The 22,794-nt window shown below is 55.1% G+C and overlaps 1 protein-coding gene across 2 annotated transcripts in view; it reads left to right on the plus strand.

Annotated features, from left to right (window-relative positions):
* The window catches only part of TLN1 (talin 1), a 34,845-nt gene that overhangs the window by 6,448 nt on the left and 5,603 nt on the right, over window positions 1-22,794 (plus strand). The window contains exons 3-51 of one of the 2 annotated variants that reach the window (XM_063180761.1): window positions 2,051-2,148; window positions 2,382-2,511; window positions 2,745-2,897; window positions 3,177-3,319; window positions 3,719-3,846; window positions 4,334-4,394; window positions 4,667-4,771; window positions 5,135-5,290; window positions 5,530-5,631; window positions 5,857-5,933; window positions 6,094-6,274; window positions 6,932-7,045; window positions 7,367-7,475; window positions 7,656-7,864; window positions 7,983-8,081; window positions 8,275-8,325; window positions 10,044-10,211; window positions 10,482-10,776; window positions 10,873-11,039; window positions 11,373-11,501; window positions 11,809-11,922; window positions 12,115-12,228; window positions 12,385-12,519; window positions 12,660-12,788; window positions 12,886-12,988; window positions 13,060-13,268; window positions 13,350-13,469; window positions 13,631-13,828; window positions 14,158-14,297; window positions 14,401-14,494; window positions 14,648-14,737; window positions 14,908-15,030; window positions 15,206-15,349; window positions 15,639-15,800; window positions 15,888-16,028; window positions 16,259-16,440; window positions 16,794-16,926; window positions 17,047-17,148; window positions 17,239-17,409; window positions 17,574-17,723; window positions 17,852-17,953; window positions 18,057-18,176; window positions 18,470-18,616; window positions 19,290-19,456; window positions 19,699-19,882; window positions 20,122-20,247; window positions 20,531-20,647; window positions 20,727-20,912; window positions 21,010-21,117. In XM_063180761.1, the coding sequence (XP_063036831.1) occupies window positions 2,051-2,148; window positions 2,382-2,511; window positions 2,745-2,897; window positions 3,177-3,319; window positions 3,719-3,846; window positions 4,334-4,394; window positions 4,667-4,771; window positions 5,135-5,290; window positions 5,530-5,631; window positions 5,857-5,933; window positions 6,094-6,274; window positions 6,932-7,045; window positions 7,367-7,475; window positions 7,656-7,864; window positions 7,983-8,081; window positions 8,275-8,325; window positions 10,044-10,211; window positions 10,482-10,776; window positions 10,873-11,039; window positions 11,373-11,501; window positions 11,809-11,922; window positions 12,115-12,228; window positions 12,385-12,519; window positions 12,660-12,788; window positions 12,886-12,988; window positions 13,060-13,268; window positions 13,350-13,469; window positions 13,631-13,828; window positions 14,158-14,297; window positions 14,401-14,494; window positions 14,648-14,737; window positions 14,908-15,030; window positions 15,206-15,349; window positions 15,639-15,800; window positions 15,888-16,028; window positions 16,259-16,440; window positions 16,794-16,926; window positions 17,047-17,148; window positions 17,239-17,409; window positions 17,574-17,723; window positions 17,852-17,953; window positions 18,057-18,176; window positions 18,470-18,616; window positions 19,290-19,456; window positions 19,699-19,882; window positions 20,122-20,247; window positions 20,531-20,647; window positions 20,727-20,912; window positions 21,010-21,117 (6,686 nt within the window). The remainder of the gene's footprint in view (window positions 1-2,050; window positions 2,149-2,381; window positions 2,512-2,744; window positions 2,898-3,176; window positions 3,320-3,718; window positions 3,847-4,333; window positions 4,395-4,666; window positions 4,772-5,134; window positions 5,291-5,529; window positions 5,632-5,856; window positions 5,934-6,093; window positions 6,275-6,931; window positions 7,046-7,366; window positions 7,476-7,655; window positions 7,865-7,982; window positions 8,082-8,274; window positions 8,326-10,043; window positions 10,212-10,481; window positions 10,777-10,872; window positions 11,040-11,372; window positions 11,502-11,808; window positions 11,923-12,114; window positions 12,229-12,384; window positions 12,520-12,659; window positions 12,789-12,885; window positions 12,989-13,059; window positions 13,269-13,349; window positions 13,470-13,630; window positions 13,829-14,157; window positions 14,298-14,400; window positions 14,495-14,647; window positions 14,738-14,907; window positions 15,031-15,205; window positions 15,350-15,638; window positions 15,801-15,887; window positions 16,029-16,258; window positions 16,441-16,793; window positions 16,927-17,046; window positions 17,149-17,238; window positions 17,410-17,573; window positions 17,724-17,851; window positions 17,954-18,056; window positions 18,177-18,469; window positions 18,617-19,289; window positions 19,457-19,698; window positions 19,883-20,121; window positions 20,248-20,530; window positions 20,648-20,726; window positions 20,913-21,009; window positions 21,118-22,794) is intronic. The other variant, XM_063180762.1, reaches the window with a different exon arrangement.

The following is a 22,794-nucleotide window of genomic DNA, read 5'->3' on the forward strand; positions in this document are numbered from 1 at the left end:
CAGTTGATGTGAGGGTCTGAGTTTCTCAGACTCCCTCCTCAACATCCCAGAAGAAAGTTTGTGTGATTAGAAGTTAGGAAACTACATTTGGAAGTGAAATAACTCTTTAAGCAATTTGAGTCCACTGCCCTTTCTGTCTCTGCTCTTCTGTCCTACTTACATTCATCACCACTAGCTAGGGATATGTGGGTTTAAACAGTTGCAGGGGTCATAGCAAACATTAATAAAACATTTGAGTTAATTTTTGATTTCTTGGGCTATATATAATCTCCCCTTGGTCTGTATCCCGCTGGCAGCTCTCTGCCAGACCCCTGCTGGTGCTCCATTACCTTTCTAGGCTGCCTCAGCTCCAGTATTTTCTTGCTGCCGCTAGGCTCACAATTTAGTCTATAGCTCATGAGCTCATGATGTGACTCACACCCACGCGGATGTGGCCCGTCCCCATCATGGATGGGGGGTTGGAGCTCTGGGACGCTGTCTCAGGGGCTCTCCTGAGTCCCTGCAACCCCCAGGAGCGGCTGTACCATGGAGGAGAGACAGCAAAGTGGAGGTCAAGAGTCGTGGGAAGAGGAGGGGGAGTGCAGCGACATCTGGGAGCAGCACATTCCTTGAGGTTGAAAGGAAATGCCTTCTTACACCATGCCCGGCTGGTCAGCAGTCCAGCAGACTATGGCTTTCAGCTTCAGCAAGGGACTTGATGTCTTTGGATATGCCGGGCTATAGTGGTGTTGGAAGGAGCATTGCATTTCCTGCTCCTGGGTGTGAGCCAGCCTGTTTATAAAAAAAGCAGCAAGGGGAAGGCCTTAAAGGGAACTTCTTATTCCTGCGTTCCTTTTCAGTTGCTCACAGCCTTTTTTTCCTGTGTGTCCCTTGCAGCTTTTACTTCTCTTTGCTGTTTCTTACACAGTGGCACTTGGGCTCCTTTTTTGAGCTGCCCTGTTTTTTTGTCACCTTTGGGCTGGGGGAGCTTTGGTGTAAGTTTCCAGCTCTGCTCTTGCTCTGTCTCAGGAAGTGCCTCTCCCCGCCCAAACCATGGATCTGGGGCAAGCTGCTCAGTTTTCAGTGCTTTGGATTTATCCTCTTGGAATTTGCTTTGAAAACAGTTTGTTTTTTTGTTGTTCTTTTTTTACTTCGAAAATAAAATGGCAAGCTTTCATGATTTTTTTGCTCCCTGTTTAGTAGGATCTTAACAGCAGTGTTAGCCAGGCAGGCGCAGGGCGGCTCAGGAATTTGTCCCTCCCCAAAGAGAGCTGCCAACAAGATGACGAGTTATAAACATAGCCAACCAAGACAGCCTGCGGCGCAGGATTGTTGCAGAGGTGGAGAAGGACCTTTCCAGGGCATAGCCAGGCGTGGTCCTGGCCTCTTGCTACATAAAAACGGGCCTGTCCCTGTAGGCCTGAGCTGGGGAGTCACTGGCGAGGATCCAGCAGCAGCCCTTTCACCAGGCACTCCACCCTGAGGGAGCAGGATTTGGTGAATGATATTTACTCACCACCTCTGAGACGTTGTAAGCCTTGAGCTGGTTCTCGTTCAGCAAAGAAAGGAGTCCCAGCTCCTCTAGGTTCCATCATTCAGGTTGTCTCTCTGTCTTTTCAAACTGTACTGTGTCCTGAGGAGATGCAGACCCTACCACCAGAGAGTACTCTAAGTGTGGATTGCCTAGATTTTATAGACCAGTTCCCAGCACCCTTCCTGGTGATCCCCCAGCATTTTACTACTTTGCTTTCACTACTACTACACATTGCACTAAAGATTTTAGAGAGCTGTCAGCCCCAACTGCAAGCTCTTCCTTCTGTTGTGTCTGTCAGTTCCAAGTTCAACATTGCGTAGGCATGCTGCAGATGATTTTTTCCACAGATAACTGTGGTAAAACCTCAGAGCTTGTGTGCCAACTTTGTTTGTCATTAGGTTTGGGCTCCAGCCTTCACAGGGCTGCTGTGCTTTACACACTGGCTTGCTCCAGTGCATATTCCTGGGCACAGAGTGGCATTGGAGTGGCCTTATGCTGCTCAGGACTACCCTGTTAGAGACTGTACCTGTTTTTCAGCCAATGATTTTGGGCTCTTCCTCTCGGATGAAGACCCAAAGAAAGGGATCTGGCTGGAGGCTGGGAAGGCTCTGGACTACTACATGCTTCGCAATGGGGTAAGTATCCATCCCACATCCTTCCAGCTGCATCCTTCGCTCCATGGTTGGATGTCTTGCTCATGGCGTGGAGGTGGTGTGGGTGCCTGCTGTGCTGCCTTGTGTTGTGCCCTGCAGCATGCCCTGTCACCCCACTATTGCACCAGGCAGGGGGGAGCTGTTTGCCTGACTGTGGGGTGTGGGTGCCCTGCACTGGTGCCACTGCTGGTAGCTGTGCTCTGCTGTGCCTGCAGGATACCATGGAGTACAAGAAGAAGCAGCGGCCCCTGAAGATCCGCATGCTGGATGGGACAGTGAAAACGGTGATGGTGGATGACTCCAAAACTGTCACGGACATGCTCATGACAATATGTGCCCGGATTGGTGAGGAGAGGACAGTGACAGGGGGGAAGAAGGGAGGTGGGGAAAGAATGGCAGAATCTGACGGGCTTCTGGGGGAGAAGCAGCAGCAGTTCTGTTGCAGATGGCCTGGCAGCAGGGGTATCTGAGGGGTGCGTGACTCTAGGGAGGAGATACTGCTCTGCACCCCTGCGTTGCTCCATGCTCTGTGTTTGGCAGAACAGTCCTTCTGAGTTTGGTTCTCTGATCTCTTGCAGGCATCACCAACTATGATGAGTACTCACTTGTACGGGAGATCATGGAAGAGAAGAAAGAAGAGGTTACTGGCACCCTCAAGAAGGACAAAACCTTGCTGCGAGATGAGAAGAAGATGGAAAAGCTCAAACAGAAGTTGCACACAGATGATGAGTGTAAGTGTACTGGCAATGGGGTCAGCCTGTGCCGACAGCCTTGGGGGAGGGGAATAGGGACCCCTGTGAGGGGAAGAGGGTGTGGGGAGAAACATGTGCATGAAGGAACATGTGTCTACACTTCCTAGAATATCTCCTGCCTGTGGGCCCAGGGCAGACGGGTGAGAGCTGGGATGCATCAGGCAGACATCCATTCCTCACTCAGCATAAGCAGCCCCAGGGCCAGGACCAGCTGTGCCTTGGTGCCTGTCCCTGCTCACACCCTGGCATTGTCTGCAGTGAACTGGCTGGATCACGGCCGGACCCTGCGTGAGCAAGGCATCGATGACAATGAAACACTGCTGCTGCGGCGCAAGTTCTTCTACTCTGATCAGAACGTGGACTCGAGAGATCCTGTGCAGCTCAACCTGCTCTATGTGCAGGTATAGCTTCCCAGAGCACCTGGTTCCACTGCCTCCTGCCAGCCCCTGACAAGTCTGGTGGCTGAAGGTTTTGTCGGGAGCCATGATGGGGAGGTACTTTGGGATACCCAGCTATGTCCTGGCTAAGAGCCAACACTGGCTATCCCAGCCCTGTCCTTTGTATACTCCAGATCTCCCCAGGGAATGCCAGTCAGCTCTGTCTGGTAGGAACCATCCTGAAATCCTGCTGCTGTTCCTCCCCCAGGCTTGATGCCTCTGGAGAGCAGCCTGGTCCTACATACACCTGTTTTTTAGAACCACTTCTTTTAAGTCTGTAAAACATGTGCTTGATATGGAGGAGAGCAGTGACAGGGCTGCATGGCTGCCCAGCCCACAATGGTGTCTTCTATTCCCAAACAGGCTCGTGATGACATTCTGAACGGTTCCCACCCTGTCTCCTTTGACAAAGCCTGTGAGTTTGCTGGCTACCAGTGCCAGATCCAGTTTGGGCCATACAACGAGCAGAAGCACAAGCCAGGCTTTCTGGAGTGAGTGTCCTGGGGAGCCCCTGGGCTTGTCTTGAGGCAGCTGGGGTAGCTTGGCAGCACCCAGTGCCACACTGCCTTGTGGGGCTCTGGGGGTCTGGGTGCCCCTGGTGCAACCCCTCTCCTCCCTCACAGCACAGTGCCCAAGCATAGGGATCCACACCAGCTATGAGGGCTGCCAGCCCCCCATCCTCTGGTAGCCCTGTAGGGCCATGCAGTCAGCTGCTGTGGGGGTGGCCCCAGCCCACCCCCTGGCCTGCCTTGATGCCACACAAAGGGCTGCATTATCAGCACCTTTTCCCCACTCTTAACTAGGGGAACTCCAAGGACAGCTTTCATAGCTGGAGCAATCTCTCCCACGTTCTTACTGCTTCCAAAAACTTCAGCTTATGCCCTTGTGTGTGGCTTTCAGTTGGACTTGTTCATAGTCAAGGACAGACACCGGCTTTGGGCTCTGCTGCTAACAACTCTCTTGGCTGTCTTTTGGCAGGCTCAAGGATTTCCTGCCCAAGGAGTACATCAAGCAGAAAGGAGAACGCAAAATCTTCATGGTATGTGCAGTGTGGATGTTGAGATCTGGACTTTTTGTTCCTCCTCACTAAAGGTTGAGGCACTCCTGTCTGAGGAGGCAGCACACACCAGTCTGGTGGGTGAGAAACAGGAGCAGGAGCTGTAGGTGGGCAGACAGGGCAACTCCTGAGGTCTCAGAGATCAGAGCTGGTGCAGGGGATGCTGGTGGGGTGGGGAGAGCTCGGAAGAGCTGTGCAATGGTGTCAAGGCAGGACTGTGGATCTGGTGCAATGTTCTGTCTTGCTGTTGGCAGGCCCACAAGCAATGTCAGAACATAAGTGAGATTGAAGCCAAAGTTCGCTATGTGAAACTTGCCCGTTCCCTCAAGACCTACGGGGTCTCCTTCTTCTTGGTCAAGGTACAGCAGCAGCACCCCTGGTCCCACTTCAGACTCACCAAAATTCTGCTTCTTCAGCATCCATCTGTTGTGTCTCCAGCTGCTTCCCCTCAATCTATGTTGCTCCAGTTTTTTTTTTTTTGCATCTCCCCTGTTGCATTTCCCTGTGCACTGCCTTCCTATTGCTGGGTTCATGCTTTTTCTCATTGTCAAGTTATATTCAGCATTGTCAAGTTATATTCAACATTGTCAAGTTGTGATAATTGTCACCACTAGAAAGTGTGGCCTTGTGGGTGTTTTGGTAGCAATGGCAGACCTCAGATGTCTGTGCCCCTGTGGATCCATCCTGGGGATAGCCCACAGACCTTCTGTTATGGCCCACAGGAGAAGATGAAGGGGAAGAACAAGCTGGTGCCACGACTGCTGGGGATCACCAAGGAGTGCGTGATGCGTGTGGATGAGAAGACCAAGGAAGTGATTCAGGAGTGGAGCCTGACCAACATCAAGCGTTGGGCAGCCTCACCCAAGAGCTTCACCCTGGTAGGGACCAGCACTGGTCTCCCATGCCTCCTTTCCACTGGTACCCCTGCAGGGGGGCTGCTCTCACTCCAGCCCCTGTCTCTGCTGTTGCTCCATGGTGGCACAGCCTTGCCCTGCTCTGGTGCCTCTCCCAGTGCTTGCTTTGATGGCTAGTGCTCAGGTGCTTAGTGCATACCAGAGGGGCTCAGGATGGCTGCCAGTGCCCTGCTCCGGTGCTACCCTGTGCCCTGCTGTTGCAGGATTTTGGAGATTACCAGGATGGTTACTACTCAGTGCAGACAACAGAAGGGGAACAGATTGCCCAGCTGATTGCTGGCTACATCGATATCATCCTCAAAAAGGTGAGACTGTGCTGAGAAGGGCACTGATAGCCTGTCTCCAGGGAGGCATACAGAATGTGCCTTCCAGCTGCCTCCAAACAGCCATTGGCTGATGGTACTGCTGGGAAAGCTGGAGGCAAGGCAGGGGGACCCTGCCCTGGGTCACCCTTTGTGAGCTGGTATGGTGTCTGGGCTGCAGGAGAAGGGGGAGGACTTGGGAGTATCATTTTCTCTTTCATTTTGCAGAAAAAGAGCAAAGACCACTTTGGACTGGAGGGTGATGAGGAGTCCACCATGCTGGAAGACTCTGTGTCTCCAAAAAAGTAAGTCTCCCAGGAGCAAGGCAGCTGCCAAAGACAAGTTGAATGGAGAGTGTGCTCCAGCAAAGCTTGCAGCACAGCAAGGAGGAGGAGCTGCCACGCTCACAGAACCTGGTGCCAGCGGTGTAGGCATTCCTTTACCTGGTATTTCTCCTCATTTCAGGTCGACAGTCATGCAGCAGCAGTTTAACCGTGTAGGCAAGGCAGAGCTGGGCTCAGTGGCCCTGCCAGCCATCATGCGGACAGGGGCTGGAGGGCCAGAAAACTTCCAGGTGGGCACAATGCCACAGCCTCAGCTGCAGATCACCAGTGGCCAGATGCACCGAGGGCACATGCCTCCCCTGGTAAGCTCTTCTTGTGCTCACCATAGGGCACAAACTCTGAGAGGTGACTGTCAGGCTTGTGTAGACCAATCTGTTTGGGTCCATGACCAAGCATTGTCTTGCTGTGAAGGGCAGAGGCTTTGTGCCACTGGTTTTGTGTGCTTGCTGGCCTGGCTGAGCCAGTGTCCTCCTGCACCTTCTCTGCAAACTTGAGCTACACCCCAGCATTTTAGTCTGGCTAGGGACTGCAGCCTCTCTTTTCAGCCCCACTAGGTCTGTGGTTTGCAGCAGAACCCAATGCCATGTTTTGATGCCCCCATCTCCTGTGCAGCTGGAGGAACACTTGGAAAAGGCCACGAGGAGGCCGATTTCTTTTGCCCCATGCAGTCTGTTGTGGGCGCTTGCTGTGAAAGCCTTGTGGGATCTCACAGTGTCTTCTCCCGAGTCCCCGAGAGCTGTTTAGCTGTGAGATTTAGTTGTAACCATGGTGGGATGAGGCATTTTCCAGTGGGAGTTGCAGAGGGGAAACTCCCTTTTTGCTAAGTCCACCCCACTATGTGGAGAGCTACCTAGTGCAGTGCCATCGGCAGCACATTGCAGGGGAGCATTTGAGCCAAATATGTAATCCTAGATTCCAAGCCTTTGGCATATCTCACTCTTTCTGTCTCTGTGTTGCAGACCTCAGCCCAGCAAGCCCTGACTGGCACTATCAACTCCAGCATGCAGGCTGTGCATGCAGCCCAGGCCACGCTGGATGACTTTGAGACCTTGCCACCTCTCGGGCAGGATGCTGTGAGTGCTGGGTGAAGGTGGGGTGCTGGGGGTGAACCTTACTGGAAGCTGGGCTGGGTCAGGCTGGCCACATTCCCAGAAGTGTTAGCAGCTCCTGGGAAGATCTGCTGCCTGGAAAGAGATGGGGTTGTATCCCACTCTGTGGGGAGACATGGAGGGGACACTTGGCCATGTTGTTTGGTCAGGGTGGACTAGAGAATTTGGGTGGCTACAGTTCTTCCCACTCTTTTCTTTATATCCTCTTCCTTGCATTTCTCTCTGTGAGCATGTGTGCAGCTACCCACCACTTCTACCACCTTCTGATCCTTTTCTCCCACTCAGGCATCAAAAGCTTGGCGCAAAAACAAGATGGATGAGTCGAAGCATGAGATCCACTCCCAAGTGGATGCCATCACTGCTGGCACGGCCTCAGTCGTCAACCTTACTGCAGGTATATGGAGAACTAGAGAAGAGGAATGCCCCAGTTCAGTAAAATGTTTGGTCTCTCTTGTCTGGCTGAAAGACTCCCTCTGCTCCGTGAAAGGAAAACCACATCAGTGACAGGTGTTAGGATGCTCCTGGAGCATCACTTGGAGCACATCCCATCCTGACTCCTCTCTTACCTGTGCAGGGGATCCAGCAGACACGGACTACACCGCTGTGGGCTGCGCTGTCACCACCATCTCTTCCAACCTGACGGAGATGTCTAAGGGTGTGAAGCTGCTGGCTGCGCTGATGGAGGACGAGGGAGGGAACGGGCGGCAGCTTCTGCAGGCAGCCAAGAACCTGGCGAGTGCCGTCTCAGACCTGCTGAAAACAGCACAGCCTGCCAGCGCTGAGGTGGGGAGCTGGAGGGGCTGTGGGACTGAGAGGAAGGGGGAAGCCAAGGGAAACCACTGAGTGAAGTTTTTAAGGCTTGCTCATGAGCTTTGTGTCGGTTTTGTCTTGTTCCTTGCAGCCTCGCCAGAATCTCCTGCAGGCTGCTGGCCTGGTGGGACAAACCAGCGGGGAGCTTCTGCAGCAGATAGGGGAGAGTGACACTGACCCCCGGTTCCAGGTGAGTGCACCCAGCAGCAACCAAGGACTGCCACTCCATAAAACTATTGGCCTTTGCACAGGATCTCACAGGAGGAGCCCAAGCTGAACATTCGCCAGTGCCCAGTCGTGACTTTGTGAGGGAGGGGACAGACCATTGCCCATCTCTGTCTCTAGAGTGATATAACAACTCTTATCTTGTGGATTCTGTGTAGATCCCAGAAAACCGGTGTGCTTGGAGCCTGCCTTCCTCTGAACCAAAGACGGTAAAACAGGCCTGGCTTGGCTTGGTGGTCCCTGCCATCTCCAATGTGAAGGGGGCTCCTCTGGGAACTATAATCTGAAATCTTTGAAGAAGGGCTCTTGCAAATTCTGCTTTTCTGGTGGTTGGATCTCAGAAGTCCATGCACTCGGGTTGCTGCTGGAGCAAGTGCTGCTCTGGAGATCACCCCTTGCAGCCACCTCAGTTCCTGCCTGCTGCTCCCTGCCTGTGGGAGATGCCTGCCTGTCCCCATCAGAGACCCAGTATGGGTGGAGCCTTGTGTGGCAGTTTTTTTTAGATGAGCTGTCTGCCAGCTGGCTTTCCCATGATTGCTCCTGCCAGCACAAAGGAGGTAGCAGTGTTCTGGGGAGAACAATCCAGACATTTTAGAGACCAAAATGCTCCAGAAAAAAGGGGTTTCCATTCATGGCAGCCACACAGATTCAACAGAGTAGAGAGGCCTTGAAAGATATCCAAGGGTAGCTGAAAAGCTAGAAGCAGAGCAGAAAGCCATGTTTGGTCATGCAGCAGTGCCAGGACAGAATATTTCCAGGTCAGATTTTGGACCTGGAAGACAATTTGCAGTCAAGCAGCAGGATGTTCTGCCTCATGATTGTCAGACCCGAGTGTATGTACTTCCTTTGATGGGCTCAGATGCAGTGGTCTGGGGACTCTGGAATTGGATGCATGCACTCTCCAGTCTTTCCTCCTGTCGCACAAGGTGATGGATTGCAGTTGGAGTAGTCTTGGCTTGCAGGAGGCAAGGGAATGCTGTGACTCTTCTGGTTTGGTGGCCGGAGGCTTACTTGTTGTGGGGTGCAGGGCTGTTTGCTGTGATCACACACACAGCAGGAGGTTGGCAGCAGCAGTAGGCAGAGAGCCCTGCCCTGCCTACCAGGATTTTTGCTATAAGGGGTGGTGCTACCAGTTTTCACCAGCAGTGTGCTGCAGGGGCTAATCCTGAAGGCTGCAGCATGCTGTCATATCTGGTGCCCTGCAGGAAAGCAGTTCAATGTGTGCTGGTCCCTGCCTCTTGCCTCCTGGCACTGGTTGTGTACCTGCCACCCAGGAGAGAGTAGGCTGGTTGCCTTGTCACACCTCTCTTTTAGCTTCAGGAATAACAGCAGAGATGTATTCTAGCTTGTCAGCCAACAAGTTAGAATTGAAGATAAAAATAGCTGGCATACCTGCAATGCCCAGAGGTGGCCAGCATGGGAGTATCTCCCACTTGCCTCTTGCTGGCAGCTGCCCATGGTGTGGGTGTGCCAAGGCTGGCTTGTGCCTGCTGTTTGGCCGGAAGGGTTTGTCATCTTTTCACCGTGTTCAAATGTTTGCAAACCCAATCAAATCCAGGAAGTACCAGCAGTGCCTTGCAGCAGTTTCTTGCTGTGGTACAACTGGGGACAGGTGGTTGTCTGGGGAGTCAGTACTGCAGTGATGCTGAGCATTGCCCAAGCTCCTGTGGGTGGTGTTTGTGGCAGTGCAGGCTGCAGCTCAGGGCCAGGCTACAGCCTCGCTGCCAGCTGTAGAACACAGTGGAGATGGGATCGAGGTGCTGCCAGCCTTTCCCGCTATTCAGTGCTGCTGGTGCTGGGACGGAGTGGATGAAAGGGCCCTGAGGGCTCACATTTCCCATCTGAATATTTCACGAGAGCCTTGCAGATGGCTGCGGCTGCTCCCACTGCCATGGCTGCCTCGTTGACCCTTTCTGTCCCCTCCCAGGACATGCTTATGCAGCTGGCAAAGGCAGTGGCCAACGCTGCTGCTGCGCTGGTGCTCAAAGCCAAGAACGTGGCTCAGAAAACGGAGGATGCCGCGCTGCAGACACAGGTGATCGCAGCCGCCACCCAGTGTGCCCTCTCCACCTCCCAGCTGGTGGCCTGCACCAAGGTAAGCAGCAAGGTTAATCCCTGCCTCAGCATGCGTGTGAGCTTCACCTGGCTGGGGGGCAGCTTTGCAGCGGGGTCCTAAGTGTGCCAGGACCACGTGTCCTAAGGCAGGACATTGGGAATCTGGCACAGGAAGCATGGGCTGCCTCTTGTTGGAGGCCCTGCCACTGTGCCCAAGCAATGGTGATCCTCTTTGGAGGAGCAGAAGTTTGGGATGCCTCCTCCATGGAGCATACCATGCTTGCTGCCCAGCCTTTGTTCTCCCTTCCAGGTTGTGGCTCCTACAATCAGCTCCCCAGTTTGCCAGGAGCAGCTGATCGAGGCTGGCAAGTTGGTGGCCAAATCAGCTGAGGGCTGTGTGGAGGCCTCTAAGGCAGCCACCAGCGATGATCAGCTCCTGAAGCAGGTGGGGGTGGCAGCCACAGCTGTCACCCAGGCCCTGAATGACCTACTGCAGCACATCAAGCAGCATGCCTTGGGTGGGCAGCCCATCGGGCGGTACGACCAGGCCACTGACACCATCCTCAACGTCACTGAGAATATATTCAGCTCCATGGGCGATGCAGGTGAGAGTGAGACACCCAGGGCAGAGAACAGTGGGTATGGAGGTGTCAGAGAGCCCTTGGGACTTGCTAACAGGCCACACTTCCATTCTGTTCCAGGGGAAATGGTGCGTCAGGCTCGTATTCTGGCCCAGGCCACCTCTGACCTTGTCAATGCCATCAAAGCTGATGCTGAGGGAGAGACAGACCTGGAGAATTCACGCAAGCTTCTGAGTGCAGCCAAGATCCTGGCTGATGCCACTGCCAAGATGGTGGAGGCTGCAAAGGTCAGTGTGTGGGGAAGGGTGGATGCTGGCTTTGGCCCTGTCCAAGGCTCAGTGCTGTGTAGGGGATAAGCAGCAGCTCCCAGAGCAAGGTCTTGCATTGAGCCAGGGACCTGTGGTGTGGGCTCCTCCTGTGAAGGAGCTTCCGGAAGCTGTGTGTAGTAGCAGAGAAACTGTTATTGCTCCTGCTGCTGGACTCTTCCAGAGAGGCTGTTAACATCTCCCAAGTACTATAAACAGGGCTGTCTTGTGGGGGCCAGAGCAGAGGTGCTGCTCCAGGAGGAAAAGTGACTCTATGGTCCCTGAGAGGTGTGATGGGTTTTCTGTTTTCTCCAGGGAGCTGCAGCCCACCCGGACAGCGAGGAGCAGCAGCAGCGGCTGCGTGAGGCAGCAGAAGGGCTCCGCATGGCAACCAACGCTGCAGCCCAGAACGCCATCAAGAAGAAGCTTGTGCACAAGCTGGAGGTGAGGTGCTGGGCAAGGATCTGCAAAGGGCAAGCAAGCACAGTCAGTGAGCAAGGCCTGTCCAGGAGCCCCCATACAACTCCTCTTTCCAGAGGGGTAAAGTCCTTTTCAAGTACAAGTGTCCGTGCTGCGTCACAGAGAGATCTCCCTTCCGTTGTGTGCACTGTGTTGTTTTGGGGTGCTGGGAATGCTTAGGTGCCACAGGAGTAGGCACAGGAGAAGTTGTTTGGGGGATCTGCGCCCTGATCATGGCGGGGGGGGGGCTCAATACAGACTGCCAATGTTAACCTGTGCCTCCCTGTGCCAGCATGCAGCCAAGCAGGCCGCCGCCTCGGCCACGCAGACCATCGCTGCCGCGCAGCACGCCTCCTCCTCCAACAAGAACCCTGCTGCTCAGCAGCAGCTGGTGCAGAGCTGCAAGGTAATGCCCTGGCCCTGATCCCGGCATCTCCTGTGCTCCCTCTCCCTGTCTCATCTCTCATTAGCTATGCTGGTGTTTCCTGCTCCGCCACAGTGGTCAGACTGGACCCTGGGGTCCTCACTTAGGTCCTGTAGGAGCTGGTCTGGGTTGAATCCATGTGTGATCCTCTCCAGTGACCCTATTCTCTGGCAGGTGGTGGCTGAGCAGATCCCGATGCTGGTGCAAGGTGTGAGAGGAAGCCAGTCCCAGCCAGACAGCCCCAGTGCCCAGCTGGCTCTCATTGCTGCCAGCCAGAACTTCCTGCAGGTACCCATGCTGCCCAGAGCCTCCCATGCCAGCTCTGGCATTACAGCTTTCCTACCGTGCCTGTCCCTTTTAAGACTTTGGGAGATCTTCTGCACATAGGCAGCTGAGATGCTGCCTGTTTGTTCTCTTCTCACTGCTTTTTTTCTGGCCCAACAGCCTGGTGGGAAGATGGTAGCTGCAGCCAAGGCCACTGTCCCCACCATAACGGACCAAGCCTCTGCTATGCAGCTCAGCCAGTGTGCCAAGAACTTGGCTGCAGCTCTGGCTGAGCTCCGCACAGCAGCCCAGAAGGTGAGAGACTGAGTCCCATCCTGCAATGAAACACCAGCTGTGCAGAGTGGTGGGGACAGCCTGGTGGCGGGTTCTGGTCTCTACCACAGCCAAGTGGGCTCAGTGGTCACCTGCTCACCTTCCCTTCCGCTCTGTCACAGGCTCAGGAGGCGTGTGGACCCCTGGAGATAGACTCTGCACTGGGTCTGGTGCAGAGCCTGGAGAGGGACTTGCAGGAAGCCAAGGCAGCAGCCCGTGATGGCAAACTCAAGCCTCTTCCAGGAGAGACGGTGAGGGTGCAGGGAAGGGTGGCTCAGGGTGGACTCTGGGGCAGTGGAGTTGCCAAAGGTGCAGCTCACCAGCATGTCTCAACTCGGCCCCCTGCAGATGGAGAAGTGTGCACAGGACCTGGGGAACAGCACCAAAGCTGTCAGCTCTGCTATCGCTCACCTCTTGGGAGAAGTGGCCCAGGGCAATGAGAACTACACAGGTACTGGCCTCACAACAGGACTGGGCAAGGGGGCACTGAGCTGACAGGCACTGACTTCTCCATCCCCCCAGGAATTGCTGCCCGGGAAGTGGCCCAGGCCCTGCGCTCACTCAGCCAGGCTGCCCGTGGTGTGGCAGCCAACACCTCCGACCCGCAGGCACAGAGTGCCATGCTAGAGTGCGCCAGTGATGTCATGGACAAAGCCAACAACCTCATTGAGGAGGCCCGGAAAGCAGTGGCCAAGCCTGGTGACCCAGAGAGCCAGCAGCGCCTGGCCCAGGTGGGGACAGGGGGTACCCCAGGCTGTGGGAAGGGTGTGGAGCTGGCTGGGAGGTGGTGACCTCTCTTTGCTTCCCTGCAGGTGGCCAAGGCAGTGTCACAGGCCCTGAACCGCTGTGTAAACTGCCTGCCAGGGCAGCGGGACGTGGACGCTGCCATCCGCATGGTGGGAGAGGCCAGCAAGAGGCTGCTCTCAGATTCGGTGAGCTGAGCTGGGGCGGGAGGGGAAGGGGAAAATCTGGCGATGCAGGCTGGTGCAACTGCATTGGGTCACTCTTGCGTATTCCCAAGCATGTGCCAGACTTTCATCTGCTGTCTCCTACTCATCTCTGTGCCTCTCCTAACCTCTCTCCTTCCTTCCAGTTCCCTCCCAGCACCAAGAGCTTCCAGGAGGCCCAGAGCCAGCTGAACCAGGCAGCAGCAGGGCTCAATCAGTCTGCCAATGAGCTGGTTCAGGCGTCGCGTGGCACCCCTCAAGACCTGGCCAAGTCCTCTGGCAAATTCGGACATGACTTCAATGAATTCCTGCAGGCAGGAGTGGAGATGGCCAGCCAGTCTCCGGTGAGAGGAAATGCTTGTTGGGGTATCCTGAATGAAGGCAGAGATTTGGGGTATCTGAGAAGGTAGCTGACCAAAGACAGAGTGTCCCGGCAGTGGTGGTTAGGGTGGCTGTGGCCAATGCAGCCAGGGAGATGGGGACTGGAGCTGTGCAAAACCACAGCAACAGGGAGAAGGTGGCTTAGGTTAGTCCATGTTTCCTTGCTGTTGGCGGACAAGTTGGATGAAGGGAATTAGCTCAGCTTGAAAATCCCCAGAGTGGACCCAGGATAGGTGTGGACTTTAAGAGGTGCTGCAGAAAACTCATTTTGGCTTATTTTGGCTTATTGCAGAATAAGGAGGACCAGGCACAGGTGGTGTCGAACTTGAAGAGCATTTCCATGTCCTCCAGCAAGCTGCTGCTGGCTGCAAAGGCTCTCTCTGCTGACCCTGCTGCCCCCAACCTGAAGAATCAGCTGGCAGCAGCAGCACGGTAAGAGGAGCTGCTCCCTGAGAGCTGCTGGCCATAGACAGTAGTGGGGCTGGGTGGTGGGGCATGCACTGACGTGTATATCTTTCTCCCATATCCCTGGCAGGGCTGTGACTGACAGCATTAACCAGCTGATCACCATGTGCACCCAGCAGGCCCCAGGCCAGAAAGAGTGTGACAATGCCCTGCGAGAGCTGGAGGTAAGAAGCCACATATTGACAAGGCACTGGAGGGGTTGAGATGTTGGGTATGGGGGAACTGCACCCCACTGCAAAGAACAGGAGGGAATGAAGAGGAGATGCAAGTGGAGGATGCAAAATTTTCCTCTGGGTGTGACACCTGTGTCCCTGCAGACAGTGAAGGAATTGTTGGAGAACCCCACCCAGACTGTCAATGACATGTCCTACTTCAACTGCCTTGACAGTGTCATGGAGAACTCCAAGGTAAGTCCTAAATGGAGGTTTGGGGAAGACCAAGGTGGGCTTTGGAAGGATATGTGAACAAAGGGAAAGGTGATTCCTCCCCTACCAATGAAACACAGTGAACTCTGATCCTGGGAGCACTGTGGGAATCGGAAGCGATCTCCATAATCAGTGTGTGGTGTGTCCTGCAGGTCCTGGGAGAGTCCATGGCTGGCATCTCTCAGAATGCCAAGAACAGCAAACTGCCTGAATTTGGTGACTCCATCAGTGCCGCCTCCAAAGCTCTCTGTGGGCTGACAGAGGCAGCTGCCCAGGTGAGACACGCTCAGTCCCAGCCCAGAGCCTTACCCCAGGGGCATAGTTGTTGCATGCACCTTCTGCCTTTCCAAATCAGTGGGAAATGCTGCCAGACTCCTCAGCAGCCCATGTTCTCTGTCAGACTCCCTGCAGTGTGCAGGCTCTCTCTCACCACATCTCCCATGTTCCTAGGCTGCCTACCTTGTGGGGGTCTCAGATCCCAACAGCCAGGCCGGACAGCAGGGCTTGGTGGATCCCACTCAGTTTGCTAGAGCTAACCAAGCCATCCAGATGGCCTGCCAGAACCTGGTGGACCCTGCCTGTACTCAGTCCCAGGTGAGTGTGGGGTGGGGCTCCATTACAGGCATTTGAGTGCATCAAAAGGAATGAAGCTAGTTGGAAATGCTACATCCCAAGATGATGGCTACTGTCTCATCAGGCCCCATCAGCTGCACTGGGAACCAGCTGGCAGCTTTGGTGCAGTGAGGCATGCAGGATCTTGATGATCCTTCTTTGGGGCCCAAAAGGGATGCCTGTCGTCACTGGTGCCCTTCACAGGGTGGGTGAGAAGGGAGAGCTGTAGGAATAGCGGGTGAGTCCTGCCTTACTCTGCTTTCCCCTGCAGGTGCTGTCAGCAGCCACCATTGTGGCAAAGCACACCTCAGCCCTGTGCAACACGTGCCGTCTGGCGTCCTCCCGCACTGCCAATCCTGTGGCCAAGCGCCAGTTTGTCCAGTCAGCCAAGGAGGTGGCCAACAGCACTGCCAACCTGGTGAAGACCATCAAGGTGCAGAGTCCCTTCTGAGGCAGTGTGCTGGTGATGGGATTTGGGGTGCAGAGGGGTTTTATAACTGCTCTGGTCTCTCCACACCAGGCCCTGGATGGCGAGTTCAACGAAGAGAATCGGGAGCGGTGCCGTGCTGCCACCGCCCCTCTCATAGAGGCTGTGGATAACCTGACAGCCTTCGCTTCCAACCCAGAGTTTGCCACCGTTCCTGCTCAGATCAGCCCAGAGGTGCGATGCTGCTGGGACAGGGAGGATGGAGCCTGGCTGTGACAGGCTCTGCTCTGGGATGGAGCGAAGCTGTGCCTTCCCTGAGGTTGGGGGGCCTGCACTGAGGGGGTGTGATGGGGAGGTGGCAGCAAGCCTTGGGCTTCAAGGGGCTGCTCCAGGGTAAGGGTCATGGGAGAGGGAGCAACATCCCATGCACACTCCCTTGCCTCACCTGTTGTCTTCCTGTGCAGGGGCGCAGAGCCATGGAGCCCATTGTCATTTCAGCCAAGACCATGCTGGAGAGCTCTGCTGGCCTCATCCAGACTGCCCGCTCTCTGGCTGTCAACCCCAAGGACCCACCGCAGTGGTCAGTGCTCGCTGGCCACTCGCGCACAGTCTCAGACTCCATCAAGAAGCTGATCACCAACATGAGGTGAGCAGAGTCCTGCTGTGGCTGTGGACGTGGCTCTGTCCCTGCTGGCACATACCCCTGCCCTGATCAAGCATTCCTGGGGATGTTCTGGCTCATCATCTCCTTGGACACAGCTGGTGCAGGCAGGCAAGGGACAGGATGGAAGACACTGTCCCTTTTGTCCTTCCGGAAGCTGCTCCTCCAGTTCTCACAAGGGTTGATGGGAAGACACATTGATGTGCCCAGGCTCTATCACACTGAGTTGCCCCAAAGCCTGGGAGAGGGGTCTTGCCCCTCACCAGCACCAGCCAAGGCTGGGGGTAAAAGGGTGGTGCAGCAGCTGCCAGTGCTTGGCTGATTCATCTGTCACTCAGGGACAAAGCTCCAGGACAGCGGGAGTGTGATGAGGCCATTGAGGTCCTGAACAGATGCCTGCGGGAGGTGGACCAGGCATCTCTTGCTGCCATCAGCCAGCAGCTGGCCCCCCGACAAGATATCTCCCAGGAGGTGGGTCAGGGATATGCTGTGGGCAAGCATAAGGCACTGGGCATCCTTCCCTGGGCTCTCAGCAGCATGAAGGGACCCCAGCCCTGCTGCAGCCTCATGCAACACCCTCTCTTTGCACAGGCATTGCACAATCAGATGATCACAGCTGTCCAGGAGATCAGCAACCTGATCGAGCCAGTGGCTGCTGCGGCACGGGCTGAGGCCTCGCAGCTGGGGCACAAGGTAATGGGGGTGTGGCACTTCGTGCCTGGGGAGGAGAGGTACAATGCAGCTGGGCTGGAAGCTGCTGGTGCTGACACTGCTCTTCCCTAGGTGTCCCAGATGGCTCAGTATTTCGAGCCACTCATTATGGCAGCTGTTGGCGCTGCCTCCAAAACACCCAACCACCAGCAGCAGATGAACCTCCTGGACCAGACCAAAACACTGGCTGAATCCGCCTTGCAGATGCTGTACACAGCCAAGGAGGCTGGTGGGAACCCCAAGGTGAGCAGGAGGGGCACATGTCAGTGGCGTGCCCTCCTTTGCATGTGGGTGCTGCACGGTGTACACACGTGTGCCAGACATGGAAAACCCAGAGTCAGTGTGCAGCATGCCTGTTGGGAGGGGAGCCACTGCCTGTCTTCCCTCACTCTGGCTTCTCCTTGCAGCAAGCTGCCCACACCCAGGAAGCTCTGGAAGAGGCTGTGCAAATGATGAAGGAAGCTGTGGAGGACCTGACCACCACCCTGAATGAGGCAGCCAGTGCTGCAGGTGTTGTGGGAGGCATGGTGGACTCCATCACCCAAGCCATCAACCAGGTGAGGGGAGCAAGGAGAGGACCTGGACAGAGCTGGATGTGGGAGAGGGGGAGAGTCAGGGTCAAACACTGCAAGCTAAAGACCTTGTGGGTCAGAGCTGAAGTCAATCTCCTGGTGGTCTCTTGCAGCTGGACGAGGGGCCCATGGGTGAGCCAGAAGGTACCTTTGTGGATTACCAGACCACGATGGTGAAGACAGCCAAGGCTATTGCAGTGACTGTGCAGGAAATGGTGGGTGCACGCAAGCCTGTCACTCTAGAATGCACTGCCTGCCACTGAGTCAGGCTACTGCCCTCCTCACCCTGTCCAACTCCTGCTCTTCTTCCATCAACAGGTCACCAAATCCACCACCAACCCAGATGAGCTGGGCATACTGGCCAACCAACTCACCCATGACTATGGGCAGCTGGCACAAGAGGCCAAGCCGGCTGCCCTCACTGCCGAGAATGAGGAGGTGCGAGCCCGGGGGAAGTGCTGGAGTGTGATGTGGGGCAGAGCAGGGGCTGTTGGGGCATGAGAACAGAGGACAGAGACATTTGAACCTCCCATTGGAGCTGGAGAGAGGCAGCTTTCACACCTCTCCTGAAACATGACATAGAAACAAGGAGCAAAGCTGTGTTTCCTTTTTCCTTCCCCTGAGTGGGAGGATTGGGAAAGAGGAGCTGGGTGGCGGGTGTTTCCCAGCGGGTGTCACAGATGCAGGGCTTAGTTCCCTGCTAACTCTGTCACACACACATTCCTCTGCAGATCGGCTCCCACATCAAGCGCCGGGTGCAGGAGCTGGGTCATGGCTGTGCTGCCCTGGTCACCAAGGCTGGAGCCCTGCAGTGCAGCCCCAGCGATGCCTACACCAAGAAGGAGCTGATAGAGAGTGCACGCAAGGTTTCTGAGAAGGTAGGTGTTGAGAGGTCAGTGGTGAGGTGAGAGGGAGACTGGATTCAGCCATGTGCCCTTGGAGCCACCACTCCAAGGGTGGTTTCCTGATCCTGTTGGAATCTGTTGGCCACACTCCCCCTGCCCAGCTGATGGGGTGGAGGATGGATCCCCCTCTGCAGACACTATAACAGCAGCTGGTGGGTGAGTGTGATGCCCAGGTGCTGCAGCCTGCCTGGGAACACTGACCTACACACTGGTGACAGGCCAGGGCTCTCCAGATCAGTTCTCCCCTTCACCTTTTGCTGGCATGCTGTCCATCAAGCCAATCTAAAGACCACACTTCTGACGAACAAATGAAAAAATGTGGCTTAAAAAGTCTAGTTGATATGGGTAGAGCAGCAGTGCTTGTCAGCAAAAACACAACAGTAAACACTTGTCAGTTGTGCCTGGCATCTGCAACTCTTACTAATTTGAAAACTAGCTGAGTCCAGCATCTCTTAGACCACCAAACATGATAGTTGCAAGGTAAAAATAAATAACTGTAAGCTAAGAAGGGGTGTGCAGACCAAAATATTCCCAGTTCCTGTCCTCGGTATGAAGCAGCGCCACCCTTGGGGGTGTTGGAGGTGTGTGCAGTGAGGGTTCCCTGAGCCTGTGCTGCTCCCCCAGTCACTTTATTCATACCCCACAGGTGTCTCATGTGCTGGCAGCTCTTCAGGCTGGGAACCGTGGGACACAAGCCTGCATCACAGCAGCCAGCGCTGTCTCTGGCATCATTGCTGACCTTGACACCACCATCATGTTTGCTACAGCAGGAACCCTCAATCGGGAGAACTCTGAGACCTTTGCTGACCACAGGTACCCAGGCACCCTGTCCAGTCACTGCTCAGCCAGAGACAGGGGTTTCAAGCTGTGTCCCATGGTCTTTCGGAGCTGTAGACCAGCCCTTAGGAGAGCTTCAAGCTCAGGGTCGTGCTGGCTCAATTTCCCAGAACTCCAGCTTGTACATGGGAAGATCAGCATCCACAGTCTCTCTGTACCCCAAGGACTATGTGTGTAGTAGAGAGCTGTGTCCTTCCTGACACACTTTTTCTCTCCAGGGAGGGCATCTTGAAGACAGCCAAGGCACTGGTGGAGGACACCAAGGTGTTGGTGCAGAATGCCACAGCCAGCCAGGAGAAGCTAGCCCAGGCTGCCCAGTCCTCTGTGTCCACCATCACCCGCCTGGCAGAGGTGGTGAAGCTGGGTGCTGCCAGCCTGGGATCTGAAGACCCCGAAACCCAGGTGTGATGGGGTGTGTGGGCTGAGTGGAGGCTGCTGGTAGCTTGCTTGGAGGGATTGAGAGATGCAGATGTCATGTGGTGCTCAGGCTGGATCCCAAGAGTTGGGTAGAGAGGGGGCTGGGCTTTGGCTGGTGCTAGCTGAGCTGGACTCCCTGTGTGCCCTCTAGTGCCCAAATTTTCACTGCTGAGCCACCAAGAGTGACTTTAGTTCAGCCGTTCTTCTGATCTTGCTCTCCCCAGGTGGTCCTGATCAATGCTGTGAAGGATGTGGCCAAGGCACTTGGAGACCTGATTGGTGCCACCAAAGCAGCTGCTGGCAAAGCTGGAGATGACCCTGCTGTCTACCAGCTGAAGAATTCTGCCAAGGTCTGTGCTGGTTGTGATGGGAAGAAGGGGAGAAGGCAGTGGGGCTGGAGAAGGGTTTTCTTCTGCCTGTGTGGGCATAGGAACACACCTGGGGTGCAGTCCGGACAAAAGAGTAGAAAGGGACACATAAAAGGTGGAGCACAGCTTGCAGAGGAGCAGTTGAGGCAGTTTGAGTGGAGTATGGGGATGGGGCAGTTTGGGACCAATCCAAAGGGGAAGGACAGGTGCTGGCACCAGGCCAGAGCTTGTTTGGAGATTCACCTGGCTCTATCTCTTCCCATAGGTGATGGTGACAAACGTCACTTCCTTGCTGAAGACAGTGAAGGCTGTGGAGGACGAGGCCACGAAGGGGACACGGGCACTGGAGGCCACCATCGAGCACATTCGCCAGGAGCTGGCGGTGCGTACGGCCGCGGGGCTGTGGCTGCCGTGCTGCTCGCCTCTCGCCCTGCGCCTCACCGCTGCCTCTCGCCCCACAGGTCTTCTCCTCCCCGGTGCCTCCTGCCAAGGTCTCCACCCCGGAGGACTTCATCCGCATGACCAAAGGCATCACGATGGCCACAGCCAAAGCGGTGGCCGCTGGCAACTCGTGCCGGCAGGAGGATGTCATCGCCACGGCCAACCTGAGCCGCCGGGCCATTGCAGACATGCTGCGCTCCTGCAAGGTGGGGCGGGCAGTGGGGGTGGATCTCTAGCACAGATTTGTGGGTGGAGGGGATGGTGCTGGATGTGAATAGGGGTTTCCCTGTGTCCGGGTTGCAGGAGGCAGCCTACCACCCAGAGGTGAGCGGGGACGTGCGGCAACGGGCGCTGCGCTTTGGCAAGGAGTGTGCTGATGGCTACCTGGAGCTGCTGGAGCATGTGCTGGTGGTGAGTGTTCCCACTCCGGTTCCCAGGGTGGGCAGAGGCTGACCGTGGATTGCCTGGGTGTTCCCTAGATCCCCAAGGTCCTCTGGGCTCTTCACCTCTTCCCACTTAGCCCTTTGCACAGCCCACGTTGCTGCCTGTGCTGGCACAGCACGTGTCCTTGCCCCTGCCATGGAAGCAGATGTCAGAGAGCTCAACAGGCTCTAAGAAAGGTATTTTGTTAACAACAGATGGAGATTAACTGACTACAAACAGATGGAGGCTGGAAATCAATAATATGGTAGCATAATCTTGTAAAATACAGCTTCCAGTAAATGTGATAGGAATAATGGACCTAAGGCAGTGGGAAAACAGTGTCGTGCCCACAGCACTATGTGTGGGAGATGAACAGTGCCTGCAATAGCAAAGATAATGACTGGAAGCGCCCACTGCACCCTTTTGATCCATTCTCCCTCTGCCTGAGTCCTCCCAAGGACTTCAGCTGCAACATTAGTTTACAAGAAGTAAATTAAGCCTCTAGCGTGGTAGGAAAGATCCAGTGAAGTCTTTCCAACAGCTTGCATTCTTGGCAAGACCGCAGAAGTGGAGTCAGGGGCACTGTGGGGATGTGCACACTCAACCCCTGGTGCTGTGAGATCTCTCAACAAGACAGAGACTGACAGTGATTCAGCTCTGTGTCAAGGTTGCACTAAGCTGGTTAGTGAGAGTCTGCTGTCTGGGATCACCAGCTACCAAGTGGTGGAGCCCAAACTGTGGTTTCCTGCAGGGAAATCCCCCTTAGGCAGAGAGTAACCAGCACTGGCAGCAGCAGGGGGAGGTGGGCAGGAATCAATGGCTAGAAATAAAAGCTGCGTAGAGGAGAAGTCAAAGGGTGGTTTTATTCAAGGGAGGCAACCACTGGGGTACAGTTCCAAGGGGAGCAGTGAGTTTTCCATCCTCTGCATCTAGATCAAATGTCTGCCTGGAAGATGCTTCAGGCACACATGAATCATGGCAGCCAAGGCTGGAGTGCTGAGTAGAAATTCTCTGGCTGACCTGTTGTTAACAGATGATTAGGCTAATGACTTATGTGGCAGTGCCCGAGGTCAGCCTACTTGCAGGAACACGCCATTCCCCTGTATTTTGGGTGTTACCATCCTGCTGCTGTGCAATGTTTTGACTATCATACATTGGAACATCCTTAAAAATGTTCACTGGAGGTGCCTCTTACTAAGCTTGTAGCCTCCGGGGTGCCTTCAGCTCCAGACAGAGATAATTTAGCAGTTTTAAACATGTTGTCATAGCAGACAGCAGACTTAATAATAAGGCATTTAGACTAGATGTGCTCATGAGGGCAAACCAGCCATCACTGTGTGCCATCAGCTTGAGTACTCTGAGCCTCATGCTGCTCTGGTCTCTCTGCTGGGATGGCCCAACACAAGGCCAGGAAAAGGCCATGACTCACCTCAGTCTCCACAGCACTCTGGTCTGTGAAGGCAGGAGTGAAGCTCACGGGTCCTATTTATCAAAGGACAGCAGGTTCCTGGGAAACCACGAGCAGGAAGGATCTAGGGGAATGGGAGGGGAGATGGCATATGGCAGATGGGGTGCTGCCTCATTCCCCAGCAGCAGCAAGGTCATTGCTGTACACTTTGTCCCCAAGCGACAAAGGGAACCAGTGCCTTCTGCAGAGCATGAACA

The sequence above is a fragment of the Melospiza melodia genome, chromosome Z (assembly GCF_035770615.1).
Source record: "Melospiza melodia melodia isolate bMelMel2 chromosome Z, bMelMel2.pri, whole genome shotgun sequence".
NCBI lineage: Eukaryota > Metazoa > Chordata > Aves > Passeriformes > Passerellidae > Melospiza > Melospiza melodia.